A 17,997-nucleotide genomic window follows, 5' to 3' on the forward strand; every position below is an offset into this window, starting at 1 on the left:
TATGACAGACTGCTGTTTCTCAGAAGACAAAAACAAAACAAAAAACATTTTAGAGTCACTTTAGGACCCAAACAAACAACTCCCCCAGGACAAAAGTGCTCCAAGGGCTCCTGCTGCTGGCCCCAACATCTTTCTCAGAGCAAGTACTAGTGACCAAAAGGGGGGTAGAGTATGCAGGATTCGGAGTGTCGCGGGGAATCCTGCTGAATGAGATGCTCGACCTCAGATAACGAGGGGGTTGGAAGTAAATGTCTGGAGCATATTAAGAGTCAAGATACCATCCCATAGCACCAGAGGTGTGTTACTGGAGACCAAATGCAGTACATCCTCAGGTACCAGGTCACTAGAGGCTAAAACAAAACTGGCAAGTGGTTAAATCAGTTTCAGCACTGGAGTCCACAAACTGAAGGCAGGTGACAACCACTAAAATTCTGTTACGTATTCCTCCTCTACACACTCAGCAGGGGAGGAATAGCCAAATGCTCTTTGCCTTGAGAGAAATAAAGCCGTCATCTGGAAACATCTGAGAGGTATGGGAGGATGGGCGAAAGCAAAGCCTTGCATGGCTCAGATGCAAGTGATGTGCTTCTGGTGGAACGGCTCTTCTTTTGGGGAATTAAGGGATGGTACAGAATACTACTCGTTTGACAGCCTACAGGGTGAGAATCGGTAGATGATCATTTTGGAGACTGCGAGGGACCTGAGCTGTGTTTGGGCAGAGGCTGAAACCTTAAGCCCAGGATGGTGTTCTTCGGCCTTGGCTGTACAGCGAGGTCAGGGAGGAAGGCACCAGTCTTTTTTTTGTCAACATCTTTTTGTCCACTGTAATGTTTCCTTGGGAGGTCCGGCCTTTTCTTCCTCCTGAAAAAAATCCTCCATCAGCTCTTTGCACTTCTGTTCTGGCACAGATACTGTCCACAGACACAATTATCTGAATGGCTGGCTGCTGTGTGATGCTGATTCCCCACCACGACGGCTCCGTGCTACTGTCAGAACCGGAGACAACAGACTTGTGCAATTTTTGCCATTGGGTGCACACAGGGTATATGTATGGGGTGCAATGAGATATCACCTCACAGACCCAAGATTTTAAGTGTCCTGTTTCCTCCTAGGAAGCACACTTATGATTTTCTCAAGCACAAATATGACTTTTCTGTTGGCAGAGATGGCACTTGCTGAGAACTGACGGCTCTTCTTAAATGTTAGTGCAGAGGTAATCACAGCCTGGAATCTTTAATTGTGAGGCCCACCTAGAGCGAGGGCTGTCTCACGCCCAAGGAGCAAGCAGTTATCAAAGGAATGAACACAGCAGACAGGCAGAAATCATCTTCAGGCCACATAAGAAACTTGTCTATGGCTAGGTTGCTTCTGATGAACTTAGTCCTTGATGACCTTCACTGAGGAGGGACCAGGCCTAAAATCCTTAATAAAAATACAGGGAAAACTTTCTGCAGAGCTTTTGATGTAGATGAATTAGTTCTATTTGCTTCAAGTTCTATGGGAAAGATGAAGAAGTCTCATTTCTGCCACTTCTGTGTAGGGGTATGCTTTAAGACCTGGATCATCAAGGTGTTGAGCTCCAGATGGAAACTGAGAACATCTGAGGTATAATCAGAATCACCATCCAGTCTTTGAAGAAGGCTTAATGCCCGGTACCAATGCCAGACAACCTGCATGGTGAAGGAGGCAAATGAAAGTGGTCCAGTGGTTAAAGGATGAGAATTCAGGCTGAAATCTGATCCGCAGCAGGGATCTCTGAGCAAAGTTCTGTGCAGACTGGGCCCGTGTTGTTGGATTCACACACTGACAGCTGGAGTCGCTAGGGAGGCACATTACTGCACAGAGAGCAATGCCAGCAGAATGGTGGCTCACAGAGACACTGGAAGAGGTGACGATCCTGTGAAAACTCCCAAAGATACCTAAGTGTTTTGACACTCAAAGTCTAGAAAAATAAAGTGTTACAAAGGTCTTGCGAGCATGCTTTAAACAATTTAAAAGTACCAGCACCGAACACATGAAGGTACAATTTAAGAGGGGTATTTGTCACGAGTGCAGTGATCTCCCCCCACCCCCCGAACCCGTGAACAATGCATTTCCCATGGCGGGGGGCGCAGAAAACAACTTAGAATTGTCAAATGAAGGCAGTCTGGTTGTTGTCAACACACTGGCACTGATAGCCAGTGCTCACCCTCGGAAAAGTGATCAGCCCCTTCCAGGCTAACCGTTTCCCCATCCTGCCTACTAACCGAATTTTATTTCTGTCCTATTGGTATGTCTTAAGAGGTAATACATGATCAGGGCAATGACCAAAATGCTAATGTTCTATTTTAAATACAATGTTTATAGTTTATCTGGTGTTAGGATTTTAAAATGTTTATTTTTAAAAACTAGGAGTCTTTGCTCAGGTTTTAGATGGAGCTCAGAACTGATTTTATAAATGTGAACATCCCTCTTCCCTGGACCTTATTAAACGTGGCTGTATAAAACTTTAGCATGTTAGAGAACATGGTGCAGGATCCAGTTTGGGATGTAATCACCAAGGGAAACACTGATTCCTAATGGAACTGGAATGAGCACAGCTGGCCCTCCCACTGACTGTAACTAAAGCAGGAAGCCACTGCCCCGTCCACATCCAAAACAACTTCATTTTAAAAGGTACATAAAAGTGACATATATATATTTTTATATCTGGTAAGAAGAACACTTTAAAAGGCTCCCTACAATGTTGTCTACATGTATTTTTTAGGAGGGGGCATTGTTTTTTTTTTTTTAAAAGGCATAAAGCTATTTCTTCCACTACAGATGAAACTATGGAGCTGCACGTTAGCTTGGTATAAAATTAATCTTTTTAATTTAATGTCCTGGCAATGGCTATACTGGATTCCAACCAGGGGAACTGTTTATTTCCCCTAACATTGCCAATGTTTGCTGAAAGCTACAATCAGTTGGAAATGTGAAAAGCATTTGGTTAAGTGTCATTAATAGAATGACATAAAATATTCTTCTCAATTCATAGTACAGAAATTATTCTACGTTCTGCAACGTGCCCCCTGCCCTGCATCTGTCTTCAGAAGCACACAGACAACACTATCTAGAGATGATAAACATCATGGGGACACCAGAGTGGGGAAAGGATTTTACTAGTGGTGTCAGCTGTCTTTACATTTACCAATTCCATACTCCTTCTGGTTAGCTACCTAGTTCGCAATACACACATTAGAGCTCTTTGGAGATCGGATACACACTACATCTCCTTTTGAGCTATTTGGCAACCACAGTTTCCAAAGGGAGTCCCACAGTTCTGACCATCACATGCAAATTCTTAGCCATGTGCACCCCATGTTTACTGGGGCAATGAGATGCAACACAGCTGGGACTGCCCCAAATCTGCAGCACGGTTAGATGCAGCATTAACAGAAGCAGATATTATATGGAACTGTTGAAGTTCTGCAAGGTTTGTTTATGCTCTTCAGGATACTCATACATACTCACAATCAATTAACAATGTACCTACCTAATAAGCTACAGGTATTCCTTACGGTGACAGACAGAACAGAGCGAATACCAATGTACATGCCCACTTCTGCAGTGAGACCAGGGCATCTACCTGACAGCTACCATCGTGGTAACACTCCTCTGCCCAGGGGGAGTGCTCAGAGAATCCAACTGAAATTGGGAGCATTACTTTGCCCCTAGGGTCTGCGTGAACTCTGTAGCAGACATGTGTACTCTATTCCTGGTAGCTTAGAAAATTCACTCTTCATATCCAAGTGGGGACATATAAACCAAATACATAGCAGCCATTCTTTCCTACAAGTAGGTAACAAAATAAGGGTTTCTGTCCCCAAACAGGGTAGTGTATATTATATGTATGTGCTCAGTTGGGTATATCTGCAGGTGACCTGTGGAGCTACGAGTACAGAATAAGATTCACTGTACTACGCAGCATTCAGTTCACTGTAGAATATATAGTTTACTGTGGTAGGTAGTTTTGGAATGTAGTTTATTGTGAAAATGGGCATTTCTACTTAGGGACAAAGGCAAAATGCACATTAAGTATCCACTTGGGCCATGAAAAGACACCAGACACGAAACATATTGCATCTGCCTGCAATCCACACAAAACTGCACATACTGCACCCACCAGCTCGCTATTATGGGGCCAGCCACTCTGGACACAATACACACATTTTGGCGTATATGGAAACATCAGTAAGGCTCTTCTTTGTGAGAAGGGGCCAATTTAATGAGTATCTCCAGGGTACACATCAGGACTATCTCTTCTGTATACGCTGTAAGAAACACTAATATCAGGGGAAATGCCTTTTATTTCCAGGAAAGCTAAGAAAAGGGAGACTTCTGAGAGATGAAGTGTTCTGCCCTCTTTCTTTCCCCTCGGCAGGCAACCCGGGCATGCGAGCAAACAGGGAGCAGCAGCGATCTCTCGGGCAGCGCCTTCCGTACACCTGGGTTGGCATCTGGACCAGCAGCCATTTGGAATGAAGTGTCGAATCTTTGCTGCCCACTGCAGTGCAGCACGGCACACACCAGTGACCCAGGGGCACTCCTGCGGTGGAGGCTCCCACTGATATGTGAGCTGGGGACAGAGGTTTATCCTCTTCCAATTGCCTGCAACTCATGTTGCAAGCTGAACTTGCTGGGTTTGCCACCGAAAACACAAAGCTTCCTCTGCATCTCCTGATGCACGTTTAAATAAAGCAGCAGAGCCCTTCACACATGGTTCACGTTCTTATTGTTTGCTTGAGCGTTTCTGATTGTTGGGGGGGAAGAAGAGACCCTTGTTGTATGAAGTTGGGCTTAACTCCCCAGAGCCCAACACTCCCAAGGTAACTCACTGCTTCGGGTACTTTACCTTCGTGTGGGGCTGGGTCTTGATGGAGCCGTATTCATATTTCTTCTTTCCGCTGCCTTATTAATATCTGAAAAGAATAATCAACCCATCTGTTCAATGCTACGGAATAAAAACAAGATCATCAGCACATTTCAAATGAAAGCAACAACAAAAGAACTACAATGACAACCAGATGGTGTAAGAAAATCCATTCAGCAGACACACTGTCACTTGGGCAGTTTTTATTAAGTTATGGTAGTACACTGTCGTGGCTAGGTAAGGAATGTCCTCAATTTTCTAGTTAACACATGATTTGTGCGCAACTGATTATGTCAACGCCTTAACACTTTGTCAAGCCCTGAAACTAACACCTGCCCCTTTCTCCAAAAGGGTAAAAATTCTTTTTTGAGGGGAGGAGTGGCAGAAAAATAGTAAGAGGGTTATGGAAAAAAAAAGAAGAAAGGCAAATGATTCCATTTTATGTTACAAAGAAGTAAGATCTGGACTCCATTGTCTCGAAACTTCCAAATCTCCACGAAACAGGCCCTCCATTTAGTGTGCCTTGTGTTGTACTCCACTGGCCAGACTTCCAGAATGAGATGTGGAGAAGAAATTGATTAATTTTTTTTCTGAACAAAGTATATGACATGCTAACATCTATGGCCCTCAGAGGCAAGTTCCTGAGAATAAGAACTGGCATTTGGTACAGCAGGGTCAGTACTGAAGCACTCCTCACAAGAAGTCTTCACCGAGGAGCCTGGCATACACGACCAGGGAAGGGAGAGAATCACGCAAACTGACAGAAAAGCTAATTTTTGTAGTTAAAAAGTCTAGTCGCTAAAAACAAAACAAACCAGCTTTGTAAAAACTGAACCATGTACAAATAAGAATTCATGAAGTGTCTAAAGAAATATACCAATCTATGTTCAAAAGATAACACCCGACGATTTTAGATGATTTAAAGATATATATATGCCTTAACAACTTCATACTGTAGTTGAGAGATAAAACTGCTTCCTGCTGCAATGCAGTTTTGTTGCCCTTATTCCATATCAAGAATTGATATTGTATCTAATGACATTAAGCAGTATTAAGCACTCACATGAGTGGCTTAAAAATTGTAATTATGTATTAAAAAATTTCAACCAGAGTCCCATCACAGGAAAGACCAGAGAAACGACAACAACAACAAAGACCACAAAGGGTCTGGTATAGACCTCACCCTGCTACGGTGACAACTTTTGAATTCTGTTCAAGTCAGAATAATCTTCAATTCCGTTTTAAGTCACAAGTATCTTTCAATAATGCCTAGGGGAAGAGTGGCTTTTGACAGAACTGAAGGTATCATAAATCTAAATAGCCAGAGAAGCATATTCTAAATTGGCCAGTAATATCTAACCATGGCCTTGGTACTGCACATGGCACTTTTGCAATTTAAATGACATACAATACATGATAACCCTACTTCTTTTATATATAACTGTGAAGAATATCAGCTCGGCTATAGAAGGGTCTACTGACCTAGTGTGCTCACGTACTTTGTACTGCTTTGTAATATAGGGTGACTACGATTCAGAGAGAAATGTGATGTCTTTGATTACTTAAGTAATTTTCAAAGTATCTCTGGAATACACTGGGGTGATAGTGGTGTGAAGATTTCTTTTAAATAAGTACCATATTTTCCAGCAGAGTTCCAAATATTATTAAATGGTCTTGTGAATAAGGAACTTCATCTAACTTCTGACTTGACCTGGCTGACTTTTAGGTGAGAATACAGAACATGGGGCATTACTTTAATTGCAAAGTCTCTATAAATGCTATATACTTTGCCCTTATCATATGAAAAGGACTGTTATGCTGTGTAATTATAACCCATGTAAATGCCTACGCATAGAACCAGGGAGGCCAAAGTCGTCATACGTGATATACCTTTAGGGCAAAGGTGGTTCCAGTTAGAATGAAGGAGGTAAATATTTTATTTTGAAGTTGGGGAAATTATCTGTCACATTATTTAAAATTTAAGATGATCTCTGTAAACCATTCTGATTATAATTTGCCTCTTAACTATCTATTTTCACTGAGTAGTCCAGAGTGGTTATACTTTGATGATGTGGCTTATGCTTTTTCTGCAAAAAAAGAGCTCTTAGGCCATTTTCCTAAGCTCAGGAGTCAGGAAACTTTTAGTGTGTGTGCCAAGTGTTTGTTCAGTCACCCTACTTAAGGTTCCTTAGGGCTCCCTCTTGGGTGAGATATGGGGAAAACGAGACATGGAAATTTTTGGTAATCTCACTGCTCAAGGAGGGTTGCTCAGGTTAGCATGGGGTAGCAGGGGTTTCCAGTGAGAGTTATGAAAACGGTCAACACCATCAATCCCCACACATGAAAACCCTAACATATGTACACAGAACTTCAGGAAAACCTGTGAGTACAGAAATACAGAAAGAATAGAGAAGCTACTGAAAGTACAAATGACTCCAGGGAACGGATCACAGTACAGCAGAGATTTAGAGTCAAGAACGAACCTTACCCCAACTCAATTTTTTGTCATACAATTTGAAAACTCATCAGTTGGCGGTTGGAAGCTCATTTGAACAAGTTTTCTCTTTGAGAATGCAAATATTGGAACTGGTAAAGGGGACTTTTGTGTTAATATAGTTGAGTAAGATTATTTTCCCCCCAGATCCTTACAGAGATATAAGCTACACCAAAGAAATAAATCATGTTAATGTGAAGGAGAAGGGAAAAAGACAATTTGGGGATCTTTCTGAACGTTAGGTGGGGAACCATACTGGCAATGAGGGAATCTCCAAGGAGAGGTAGAACGCCTCCTCCTCATGAAAAAAGGGAAGAAATGGTGCTTCTCCCTTCTCCTGATATATTTTACCGCAGCCAAATACCCTTAAGACCAAAAGTCAGTCCCTTGTATTTAGTATCTCTTCCACTTCAGCTTAGTTATTAGGACTTCTATACTTTGTTAATTACATCAGCAATGTGGATGCCATTTAAAATCACCATCACCACAAGGTGTTTAACCTTGGCCTGAACATCTATAATTTCTAAGTGGTTTTCTGAAAACAGTTAAAGCACTACTCAAAAAAGAATTTTTAGACAAGAAAAACAGTACCAACCAAAGGGATTCATTACATAAAAGGTAAAGAAACAAAATAATTTAGAAAACATGTTACACAGGAAGTAGCAGAACTTCTTAAAGCACAAAAGAATGGCGTAAAAACTCCCAAAGAAAGACCCAACGCCTACCTACGGTTTTGTTTTAGACTGCTATGCCAGACGAGGTTCTCAGAATGGTCCTTGGATAGTATTATAAAGACCACAGATATGCACGTTTCATTCATGGTACCAAGGACTGCTTTGCTCCATCTATTTTTTAATATTGCCATCATAAAAGAACTCTTTTTACCTTAAAACCAATTTTTATACTCTCGGCTATCACAATGGGAAACAACGTGAACTACTTTGAACAAGTGCAGTATACACCCCAGCACTTAGTGACAGCACCACCACTGGCTGCTGAACAAACCCAGAAGCCTCTACAACTTCAGCAAGTGATTACAAATGAAAGAAAACTCTCCAACAGGCTTGGCTGAAAACCAACTAACAATTAGGCATTACTAAATTGGAAATATGTGATGATAAAGATAATGCCACTTGGAAAACCACACTGATAAGACAGTGGATATTATATATTAAACTCCTAAAATTGGGACTGGAAAGAACAGAACTTCTCACTTAAACCTATATTTATGAAAATGGTACAGTATACCTTTGAAGGTATACTGTAACATCAGGGATGTTATAATGAGTTACATTGTAACCACTGGGAGTAACAGAATGCTCTGCTTTAACCATTAATTAATTAAGTCCACTTTGAAAACTACACTTTCCCTATTTGATTATCTCTTTTATTCTCTAATTAAAATAATTATTATGTCTTCAACTGTATCAGAATATTGACCCTGGGAAGAGAAATAGGGAAATGATGGCAACGTATATTTACACAATGTTTACTCTACCCAAGAGCCTCTACTAAGAACATTATGTGCATTATTATCTCATTCAATCCTTTCAACAACTCTTGGAGTTAAGTACTATTCTTTTTTAAATTTAACTTATTTTTTAAGTACTATTCTGATCTCTATTTTGCAAACCAGAAAATCTGAGGTTTAGAGAAATCAAGTGACTAATATGAGGTCACATGAGCAGGAAGCAGGGCTAGGACTCAAACTCAGGTGCATCAGAAGCCAGATGTTACATGTTACTGCCATGTTGCTTCCAGCAGGGAGCAGAAGGACATGGTTTCCATCTCGAAAATTCTTGCTACTATTCCCTGATCAAATGCTGACGGGACCTGGAAAAGGTCCAATGTTTAAGTGACCCAGACACCCAATAGGGTAGGACCTCTTTATTCAACGACCACTTCAATTTCTATCACCTCAAACTACAATGTTTCTGACTTTTGCTACTGACATTCTCTTCACTCCAACTCTTCAGAGGAAAATTCTCTACCAAAATTTAATTTCCTGCCCTTTTTACTTCTTTTGAGGAAAAAACACTTGACTAGGATCAGCAAATATGAGTTCTAGTCCTACTTTTGGTGGGGGGGGGGCAGGGAGAATTTAGTCAAGTCACTCGATTTCTCTGAACCTGATAAAATAGATTCTCAACTTGTGTTAGTTATGTTGAATTAAGGAAAATATCAACTAAGGAAAAACTTACTAAGCTGGATCCACAAAGGTTGAGATAATCTAAAGTAATAAAAAAGTTTGAGTTACAAAAATACTTAAAATACAGGTTTATTTAGAACATGTAAAATTTCAACTATGTAAACTATACAAGTAGAGATCCTTAGAGAACTAAATTAACGAACATGAAAAGAACAGTTTATAATCAGTACACTGAAGGCTCCTATGCCTACTATGTGTCACACACACAGTTCTAAGCCTTAGATAAATGGAAATAAAGAGGCTAAAGTCTCTGTCTTAAACTTTAAGGCTTAAAGGAGTTCACTGTTTAATAAAGGAGAGAAGCACATGCACACAGATTCAGGACAGCATACTGTAAAGTGAGACTGGCAGAGATAACGAAGGCCTAATGAAGTGTATTGTATGGCAGGGGAGAAGTGCAGGGCACAGAGGACACTGGGAAGAGTGGGTGTGAAAGTGGCGGGGGAGGGGGATGAAGGAGGCAGGGAAGGCCTAGAAGTAACATTTAAACGGAGTTCTGAAGGATGAGTAAGAGTTTGTCAGAAAGAGAGCAGTCATTCCAGCACACACAAAGGGAAACGAATGGTTTGAAGGACATAGTAACTTAGAAATACTATAACAAGGTTAACGCAGTGGGGATGGGAGAGGAAGTACAGATGTAAAGTTAGATTAGATCACAAAAACCTTTGCTGTGGAAAGGGAAGAAGCTGGTGGCAAAGGCCTGTTGGGAGGCTATGAACTGAATGGACTACCACAGGTAGTCCAAGTGAAGCCAAACAATGAAGGCCTACCACTGTATTGCACCAGGGGGACCCCCCGAAACCCAGAATTTATTTATTAAAAATGTGTATTTATTCTTACACGTTTAAACTTCAGTCAGCTTCAAAGTACTTGCTATTTGATGCAATACACCTATTGAGACATTTATTACACTGCTCAAAATAGTTTTTGAACTCATCAATTTCGATGCCTTTTTTCATCTAGGGACACACACAAAAAAATCGCCTGGGGTGAGATCAGGTGAATAGAGAATAGGGGTAGGGGTCATGCTGTTTTTGGTCCAACGCTGCTGAACACTCCACGTGTGTGGATAGGGACAGGTGTGCTCATAAATCACCCATCATGAAATGGGCAAATGCCCTGGAAGAATTTTCAAAAAAATTCATTGTAGTCAAAAGCAGCCTCTCACAACAGCACCAGCTGGTACACTGAAACAGATGGGTTCCTAGAACATTCACCTAGCGAGGGAAGTCTGTACTACAAGGGGTCCACCCTCGAAGAAGGAGGGTATATTTAAACCTAAGACATTTAAAACACTGCCCATTACAATTAAGTTTTTCAAGGATTACTGGTTTGACACTGGAGAGAACAGGTAGGAGAAAATATTTAAAAGGTCATGACTTTACCTTTAACAAAGGGATACAAAATGAACTGATGGCCAGAGGAGTCAGTAATGAACAACCAACAATCTATTAGTTTAACCCACTGTTCAGGAAAGCAGACAACAAACTACCTTTCCTTATTGTTTCCTAATATGTTTAAAACATGTAGTTGTGGTTAAAAAAAAAAAAAGTAACTTTCAAACTATCATCCTAACCATTTTTAAACATACAGTTCTTGCCCTGGCTGGTGTGGCTTAGTGGATTGAGCGTGGGCCTGTGAACCACACGACCAGGTTCGATTCCTGGTCAGGGCACATGCCTGGGTTGCAGGCCAGTTCCCAGGAGGGAACCCACAAGAAGCAACCATACACTGATATTTTTAAAAAAAACCCAAAAACAAACATACAGTTCAGCAGTGTTAAGTATATGCAGTTCTGGAGATCTGTGGTACATGAGAACTTTCTCATCCTGCAAAACTAAAACACCAATTAGACAACTTCCCCTCCCCCATCCTTATTTACATACATATTCTTTTCATTCTCCACATCATATTTCTTTAATGAAGGTATTAGCACCACCTGGTAAGATGGGTAAAAATCAGATTCTCAGACCCCATCTCAAACTTTCAGAATCCGATGATGAAGCCTAGGAGCAGCTGTTTCTTGGCCAGTATTTGGAAACCACGACTCTGTCATCTATTTATCCCTTGCGTGCGTACAGACCAATATACTCAGGTCCTCCACATAGAAATCTCCCAAGTCCTGTATTCAAGGGGAAATGCTAACTCATGATCTGTTACCAAAAAAATCACAATGGCTAAAATCTATGAAAGTATAATCCCTGAAAACAGTACAGAAAGCATAATCACACAGCTACCTCCAAAGGAAATGGAATCACGAGTCCAAGTTTCCATAGTGCTAAAGATAATAATAATAATAGCTAATTATAAGATAAGTTGCTCCCACCACCAAGGAGGCACGGGCACCCACCATTTCTTTTCAATTACATCTTATCATTTAAAACATATCTCGAAAATTTAAGCCCCCCTCAATTACCTAGTTACAAAATAAGAGAAAAAATATTAGCCACTGAGCCTGCCACTTTTTGGTAACATGTTATACATTTCTTTGGTTAAGAAAAGGCAAACTGTCAACTCACGTTCTATCTCAATTCTGCAACTGGAGCTGTCGGTATTGTTTTGCTGGTAGGGGCTAGTAACACCTACTTCTTTCTGAGGCATTTAGTTTTTATGTGTACATGCAACTCTCCCCAAAAGGAGAAAAAGGAGATTATAGATCTTCACACATATAATTTCAGATCCACACCACTAAAAGAAAAGTGGAGCAAATCTAAAGTTAAATAAGCAGACTATAGGATCTTGGTAGTCTGGCTTTCTTTGTTCTCAAGAAGGTGAAAGCATCCTACTGAATGGAAGCCATTAAAACTCAACAGGAATCCTACTCTTATTATCTCTAGTTCAAATCGTGAAGCCAAAAACATTTTATAGTTTAAGTTGTTGCTTAAAGTGAATCTATTAATGTAAACCCCAAAATAAACCAGAGTTGTCATTTCCCATAAGTAACTGGGATATGAATGGACTAGTACTACAACGTGCTTCAACCTTCTATTTCCAGTGAAAATTCACTGGAATTCTCACTGAAGTCCAAACCAGGGCTCTCAAACTTTAATGTACACACACACACAAAAAAAAGCACAGGGGAAACTTCTGAGAAACAGAGTCCCTAGCCCCCGCGTCCTGAGACCAGCCAGCCAGCCAGCCGAGAGCAGGGGCGGGGGCTGCACTCGAGGACCGCATCTCCATGGAGCTTTCCCCGTGACTCTGGGGCTGTCCTGGTTAGGTTTCCCAAAGGCTGCAAAAGGTACAGTTACACATTTACAATCCTAAACTTTACAAGTGAACAAAAAAGGAACATTTTTCCTTTTTCTTTTGGATATCAAAAATAATTTTGAGAGATTAAAAATAAACTTCTTGTATCATCTCTGACCCTAAATACATATTAGTTCCTCAATCTCCAACTGCATAATTAAGTATACTCACTCAAAACCAAATTACTTATAATTAAAATTCCCCAAAGCACACTCACTGGCTGCAGGATCAACCAAATCTTCAGTAATTCAATTATTCCAGAAGCAAATCGGGGGCCACTCAAGGTCCTCTATACAGTTATAAGACACTGCTCTCCAGTGTGACTCTGGTCGCTCTGACCCTTGCCTGAAGTCGTCAGTCTTTACACAGGTCACCAATAAAGTTGTAATGAACATGAAATACAAGGTGAAACAGTCTTATGGACGAAAAAAGTTCTGAGGCTTTTTTGTCAGAAGTAGTAGTTCCTCAGAAGAGGGGAATTACTTTCCTAACATCAAAGTAATTGGACTGTTAATCTCTTATTTTCTTTTAGTGATAGGATAAAGAATGAAAATGACCATCCTGATAAATATTTGTATCTGGTGGTAATAAAACCCCCATTAAGAAGCAGCAGGCATGCTGGTATTATATATTTAGTCGTCAGGGCACTTCCTAGTTCCCTGATGCGCTGCTGCTCCAGACAGTGTGGCCTTACCCTGATCCTCTCACCAATGAGACTAATGTGGAGGGTAACTTTCTGTTGACCACTACTGACCCTTTAATAACTTGACAGGTTACTTTGATTCTGCTCAAGCTGACTAGTCTAGACAAACGTGTATTCTGTTCATGAGACAAATCTTTTGGCATAAAAATGCTGAGCTTTGAATACACTTGTCTCAAAGGCACACAGTAACTATTAGTAAATCACAGATATAGAGAGAAAATGAAGTGTAGCCACAAGCTTTGGGGAACACTGGTACTTCAAGATGTCCACGGGAGGAGGGCAGAGAAAGGTATCACAGTATCTCCCTGCCTTGGACATCACCACTGCACATGTCTGGCTCGGTAAAGGATCTGAGAAGTTCTGGAGTAAAGGGCACTGCTGCAACCTCTCTATGTCCCCATTTGGCTAGGTCACAAAATCTTTTGTCTTCAATAATGTCTTCTGAGTTCTATGAAATATGTGATTTGAACAAGACATCTAACCTGAGACATTATTTCCTCATATACAAAAAAAGATACAATAATAATATCAGACTACCTATCTCACAAGATGATAGACAGGAGCAAATGAGTTGGTATTTGTGAACCTGCTTTTGCAAACCATATGCACTGCTGATTACACGTTATCATCACCACTGAGAGTAACAATGAGTTTAGAAGCAGGCACTTCATTGTTCATGGGAGTCAAAAACAAAAACTGCAGAAGGAAAGAAAATAGCAAATACATTTCCTCCAAAGGTTTACCATTCTTTATTCTTTAAAAAAAAATTCTATTGATTGATTTTATAGAGAGAAACATCAACTTGTTTGTTTCACCCACACATGCACTCACTGGCTGATTCTTATAAGTACCCTGACCAGGGATCAAACTGGCAACCTGGGTGTATTGGGATGATGCTCTAACCAACTGAGCTACCCAGCCAGGGCAGGTTTTCTACTCCTAAAAGCACAACTGAATGTAATTAACTCTCAAGGCCCTAACAAGCCACGCAAAGGCACTGCCATCTGCAGGCCGCAGAGAGGAGATGCTTGCAACCGTTATTTAAAAGGAAGCCATTAGGCACCTTTCCTCATTCGACTTCTAAAGCTTTTCCAAAAACCGTTTATTCTTAGCTTTTGTGCACGGGTAGATGAGGCTCCATTTGCTGAAGTTCTGAAACTGACTCTTGAGTAAAATCAAATTCTTATTTCTTTTCTACTTAGAAATGTGAAGAAAATTGCCTTAGCCTTGTGTAAGTTCTACATCGTGCTCACACGGAAGTAATCCCAAGGAATATGGATTTTTTTTAACACAGGCTGAGGAAAAAACCCCTTAAACAGCCTGAGCTGACTTCTCAGAGTAACCTTTCAATGGATTAAAGTAAACGTGCTCTCTCACACCCAAAAACAGAGGTTATGAACAGGCTACAAATAGAACAGACTGTTAGCTGATAAGTAAGTTAATTTATCAATGCCTCCTTTAAACGTGTGGTGTTAGAGGCATGGGACCTTGAGTAACAACCTGCGCCTCAAAAAATTCCTCCCACTGGGCCTTGCAATATGGTTTCTCTGGCACGTTCTACAAGGAAAAGCGCTGTTTGTATGATTTAGGTGAAAAGATTTTTGTCAGACATTTCAAAGACTATCTAGAGCTAAAAGAAAGGCCAAGAAACCAGAACGAAGGAAGAAACCGATGCTAGCAATAGCCCAGTGACCTCCAATCCCCACGATGCCATGTTTGGGCTCTACTGGTTTGAAAAAGTCCACGCTGAAAGTTAGTTTTCACACCGACCGGCTCATACAGAAAATATTAAATCTCGAATTCTCAAACCCCAAACTGCTCCATTGACGTTTGCAAAAACATCTTTTTATGAACCCTCAGGTGCCTGCCACACCACAATGCTGTAAGAAAACCGAGGCGGCCCACCAGGTTGAGGGAACTGCTCCTGCAGTGCCCCGGAATATCACTTTTAGGTCAATAATGAGAATCAGTTTACAACCAGAAGGCTTGTAATGTTCACTGCCATGCCCCAAGATCCTGGAGCATTTCATAGAATCTGCCATGCCTCAGGGGAAAATTCTGTGCAGAGTGAAAGCCAGGACAATTAACCCCACACTCCTAGGGCAGCGTTTCCCAGAGCGTTGAATGCAGAATAACTTCAGGAGGAACAAGGACGCATTGTTTATTTTAATAGATAGGTATTTATTTTTTATGAGTATTAGAAAAGTAACTGGCTTCCATTATACGGTTGTGATTTACGTTCCCATCTTAAACAATATATTTCAGAAGGGGAGGGGAGAAGAGAATCAGTTTAAAGAAAAAAAAATAACATTTGGTAGATAAGCAGCAGTACAGATAGATGACCCGGACATAAAAAGGCAACGCGAGAGCCTGGAATCTGGGGAACGTCGTCCTACAGAAAAACCCTCGGCGGGTTGTCCCGTCGTGGAAAGTGCCGTGGTCTCGAGACAGGAGAGAAAGCGGTTTGGGGCGCTTAATTTCCAGGGTAACCTCAGCAGTTTCTTCCCCGTTCTCTGGGGCCCGGGTCATAAAATAGACGGGGGTGTCACATAACAAAGAGACGCCTCGAGGATGCTATCAAGGGGCCGGGAGGCACCGGCGATCCCGGACAGCGCTAGGCTCGCCGCACCGCGCTGTACGCCACGGAGAACGCCGAGGGAGGTGCCCAGGTGCGACCCGGGTTCGAATCCCGACTGCGCCACCGACTCGCCGAGGACGCGCAGGCGAGCGCCCTCACCGTTCTGAGAAGGGCGGAGAGGTGTGCAGCCCTACTATTCAGAGAAGCCTGGGGGCTATAGTCGGCGAGTCGCGCACGGACAGGCGGCTGCGGTGCGGCGCCGCGGAACCTGAGTCCACCACTGGCCTCCCGGAATGGCCGGGCCTGGGCCAGGCCAGAGCCGGAGGAGGCCGCGCCCCGCACCGGGCATGCGCAGTCCCGCGCGCACCCGGAGAGAGCCGCGGTCGCGCGTCCAGTGGGCCCTCCAGCTTCAGCCTCCCCATCCGGCCCCGGTTACCCTCCGGGCCTGCCCGTTAGTCCCAAGCCGCGGTGGACGGCCACCGCTTCCCGGCACTCACCGCTACCAGTGCGGCGGCCTCCCGGACGCTCCTTCGCCTCAGGAACGCCGCCGCCGCCTCTGCCTTAGCCCACCTGCCCGCCGTAGGACAAAGGCGCCACCAACCGACCGGCGCGGGCACGAGGCAATGGCGGTTGGGGCGGAGAGTAGGGGCAGAGGGCGCGCACGCAGCGATAGGCGCGGCAATGTCGCAAAAGCGCGCGAGTTTACGGCAGGGCTGAGTTGGGGCGTCGATTTCCTTAGCAATTAGGGCGGGGAAGTGGCTCCCTAGCGGCAGTTAGAGCGCTAGGAGTTGCCTAGTAACGGCGTCCTCGGCCCGGTCTCCCCCAGCTCCAAGGGCTTTGCACTTCTAATTTTCAGAGAGCCTTCCTTCCTTTCTGTGAAAATACATCATATAAACTTTAAAATATTTTAATTTAATCTTGCATAAAACTAAACAAGGAAAGAACACTTTAGACGTGTGTATTGGAGATGTGTGTGTGTGTGTGTGTGTGTGTGTGTACACACACAAGAGTTTTTTCCTGTAATTTCCGGATTACAAGGGGCAAAGAGAGCAGAGGGGTAGAGAAAATGTTTTATTTGAATTTACATTTCAGTGGGCTGTGTAGGTACCCTATTCGTTTCACTGATAAGAGGCAAAAGACTTCGGTGATATAGCCACAGATTCTTCCTGAATAAGTAATTCCTGAATAAGTTTTTCTTGGAATACTCAATGCCAAAAATAAATTTCCCAGAATGTTAAATGTTGACGGCGAAGCATGTATAATGCTGTATTATTTATTTAACCTATGGAACATTTGTCACAGAGAGTGGAATTCGTTGTAAATACACTTGATTTATCACACCTATGGCTATATGAATCAGGTAGGCTCTTTTATGAGTCGTCCAACCCCAAGGGGTCTAGTTTTTCTCCTTGTGACAAGCGAAAAATAGTGCCTGTGGAATTCGAACACTAGAGGAAGTCAGGTTTCCTTGACATCTACTCATATATTCACTCCTTCACTAACAGTGCACACCCATCTCTGCTGTCTTGGTGATTACTGTCTAGTGGAGGGAGAGAATTAGGTGAATAATTACACTTGAGTGTGTAATTGCAAACAGGTAAATACTTGAAGGAGGGAAATAGGGATGCACTTTATTGTGCAGTTCTTCTTGTTAACAGTGCAGGAGGCGTCCGATGCCTATGGGTAGATATGCTGGGCTTTTGGACCCTTTACCATAACTCATCACGGCGCCTGGGAAAATGGGAACAGGTGGTTATTTTCACATCTTCTGAGAGCTACTGGAGGTTCCCAGGAATTTTTCCTTTCTTTCCCCCAGGTTGTTGTGTTCACTTGCTCTAGATGAGAATTATCAGGATTTTGTGGATTCACCTAC

The 17,997-nt window shown here is 42.4% G+C and overlaps 1 protein-coding gene across 4 annotated transcripts in view; it reads right to left on the reverse strand.

Moving 5' to 3' along the window:
* The window catches only part of NCOA5 (nuclear receptor coactivator 5), a 29,264-nt gene extending 12,496 nt beyond the window's left edge, over positions 1-16,768 (reverse strand). For 3 of the 4 annotated variants that reach the window (XM_037164392.2, XM_037164391.2, XM_037164394.2), the window contains exons 1-2: positions 16,622-16,768; positions 4,874-4,940 (exon numbers count right to left, since the gene is read on the reverse strand). In XM_037164392.2, the coding sequence (XP_037020287.1) occupies positions 4,874-4,911 (38 nt within the window). In that variant the 5' untranslated portion in view covers positions 4,912-4,940; positions 16,622-16,768. The remainder of the gene's footprint in view (positions 1-4,873; positions 4,941-16,621) is intronic. The other variant, XM_037164393.2, reaches the window with a different exon arrangement.
* Between the last annotated feature and the right edge of the window lie 1,229 nt (positions 16,769-17,997).

This window comes from Artibeus jamaicensis, unplaced genomic scaffold (genome assembly GCF_021234435.1).
Source record: "Artibeus jamaicensis isolate MK-2021 breed Jamaican fruit bat unplaced genomic scaffold, CSHL_Jam_final contig_685, whole genome shotgun sequence".
NCBI lineage: Eukaryota > Metazoa > Chordata > Mammalia > Chiroptera > Phyllostomidae > Artibeus > Artibeus jamaicensis.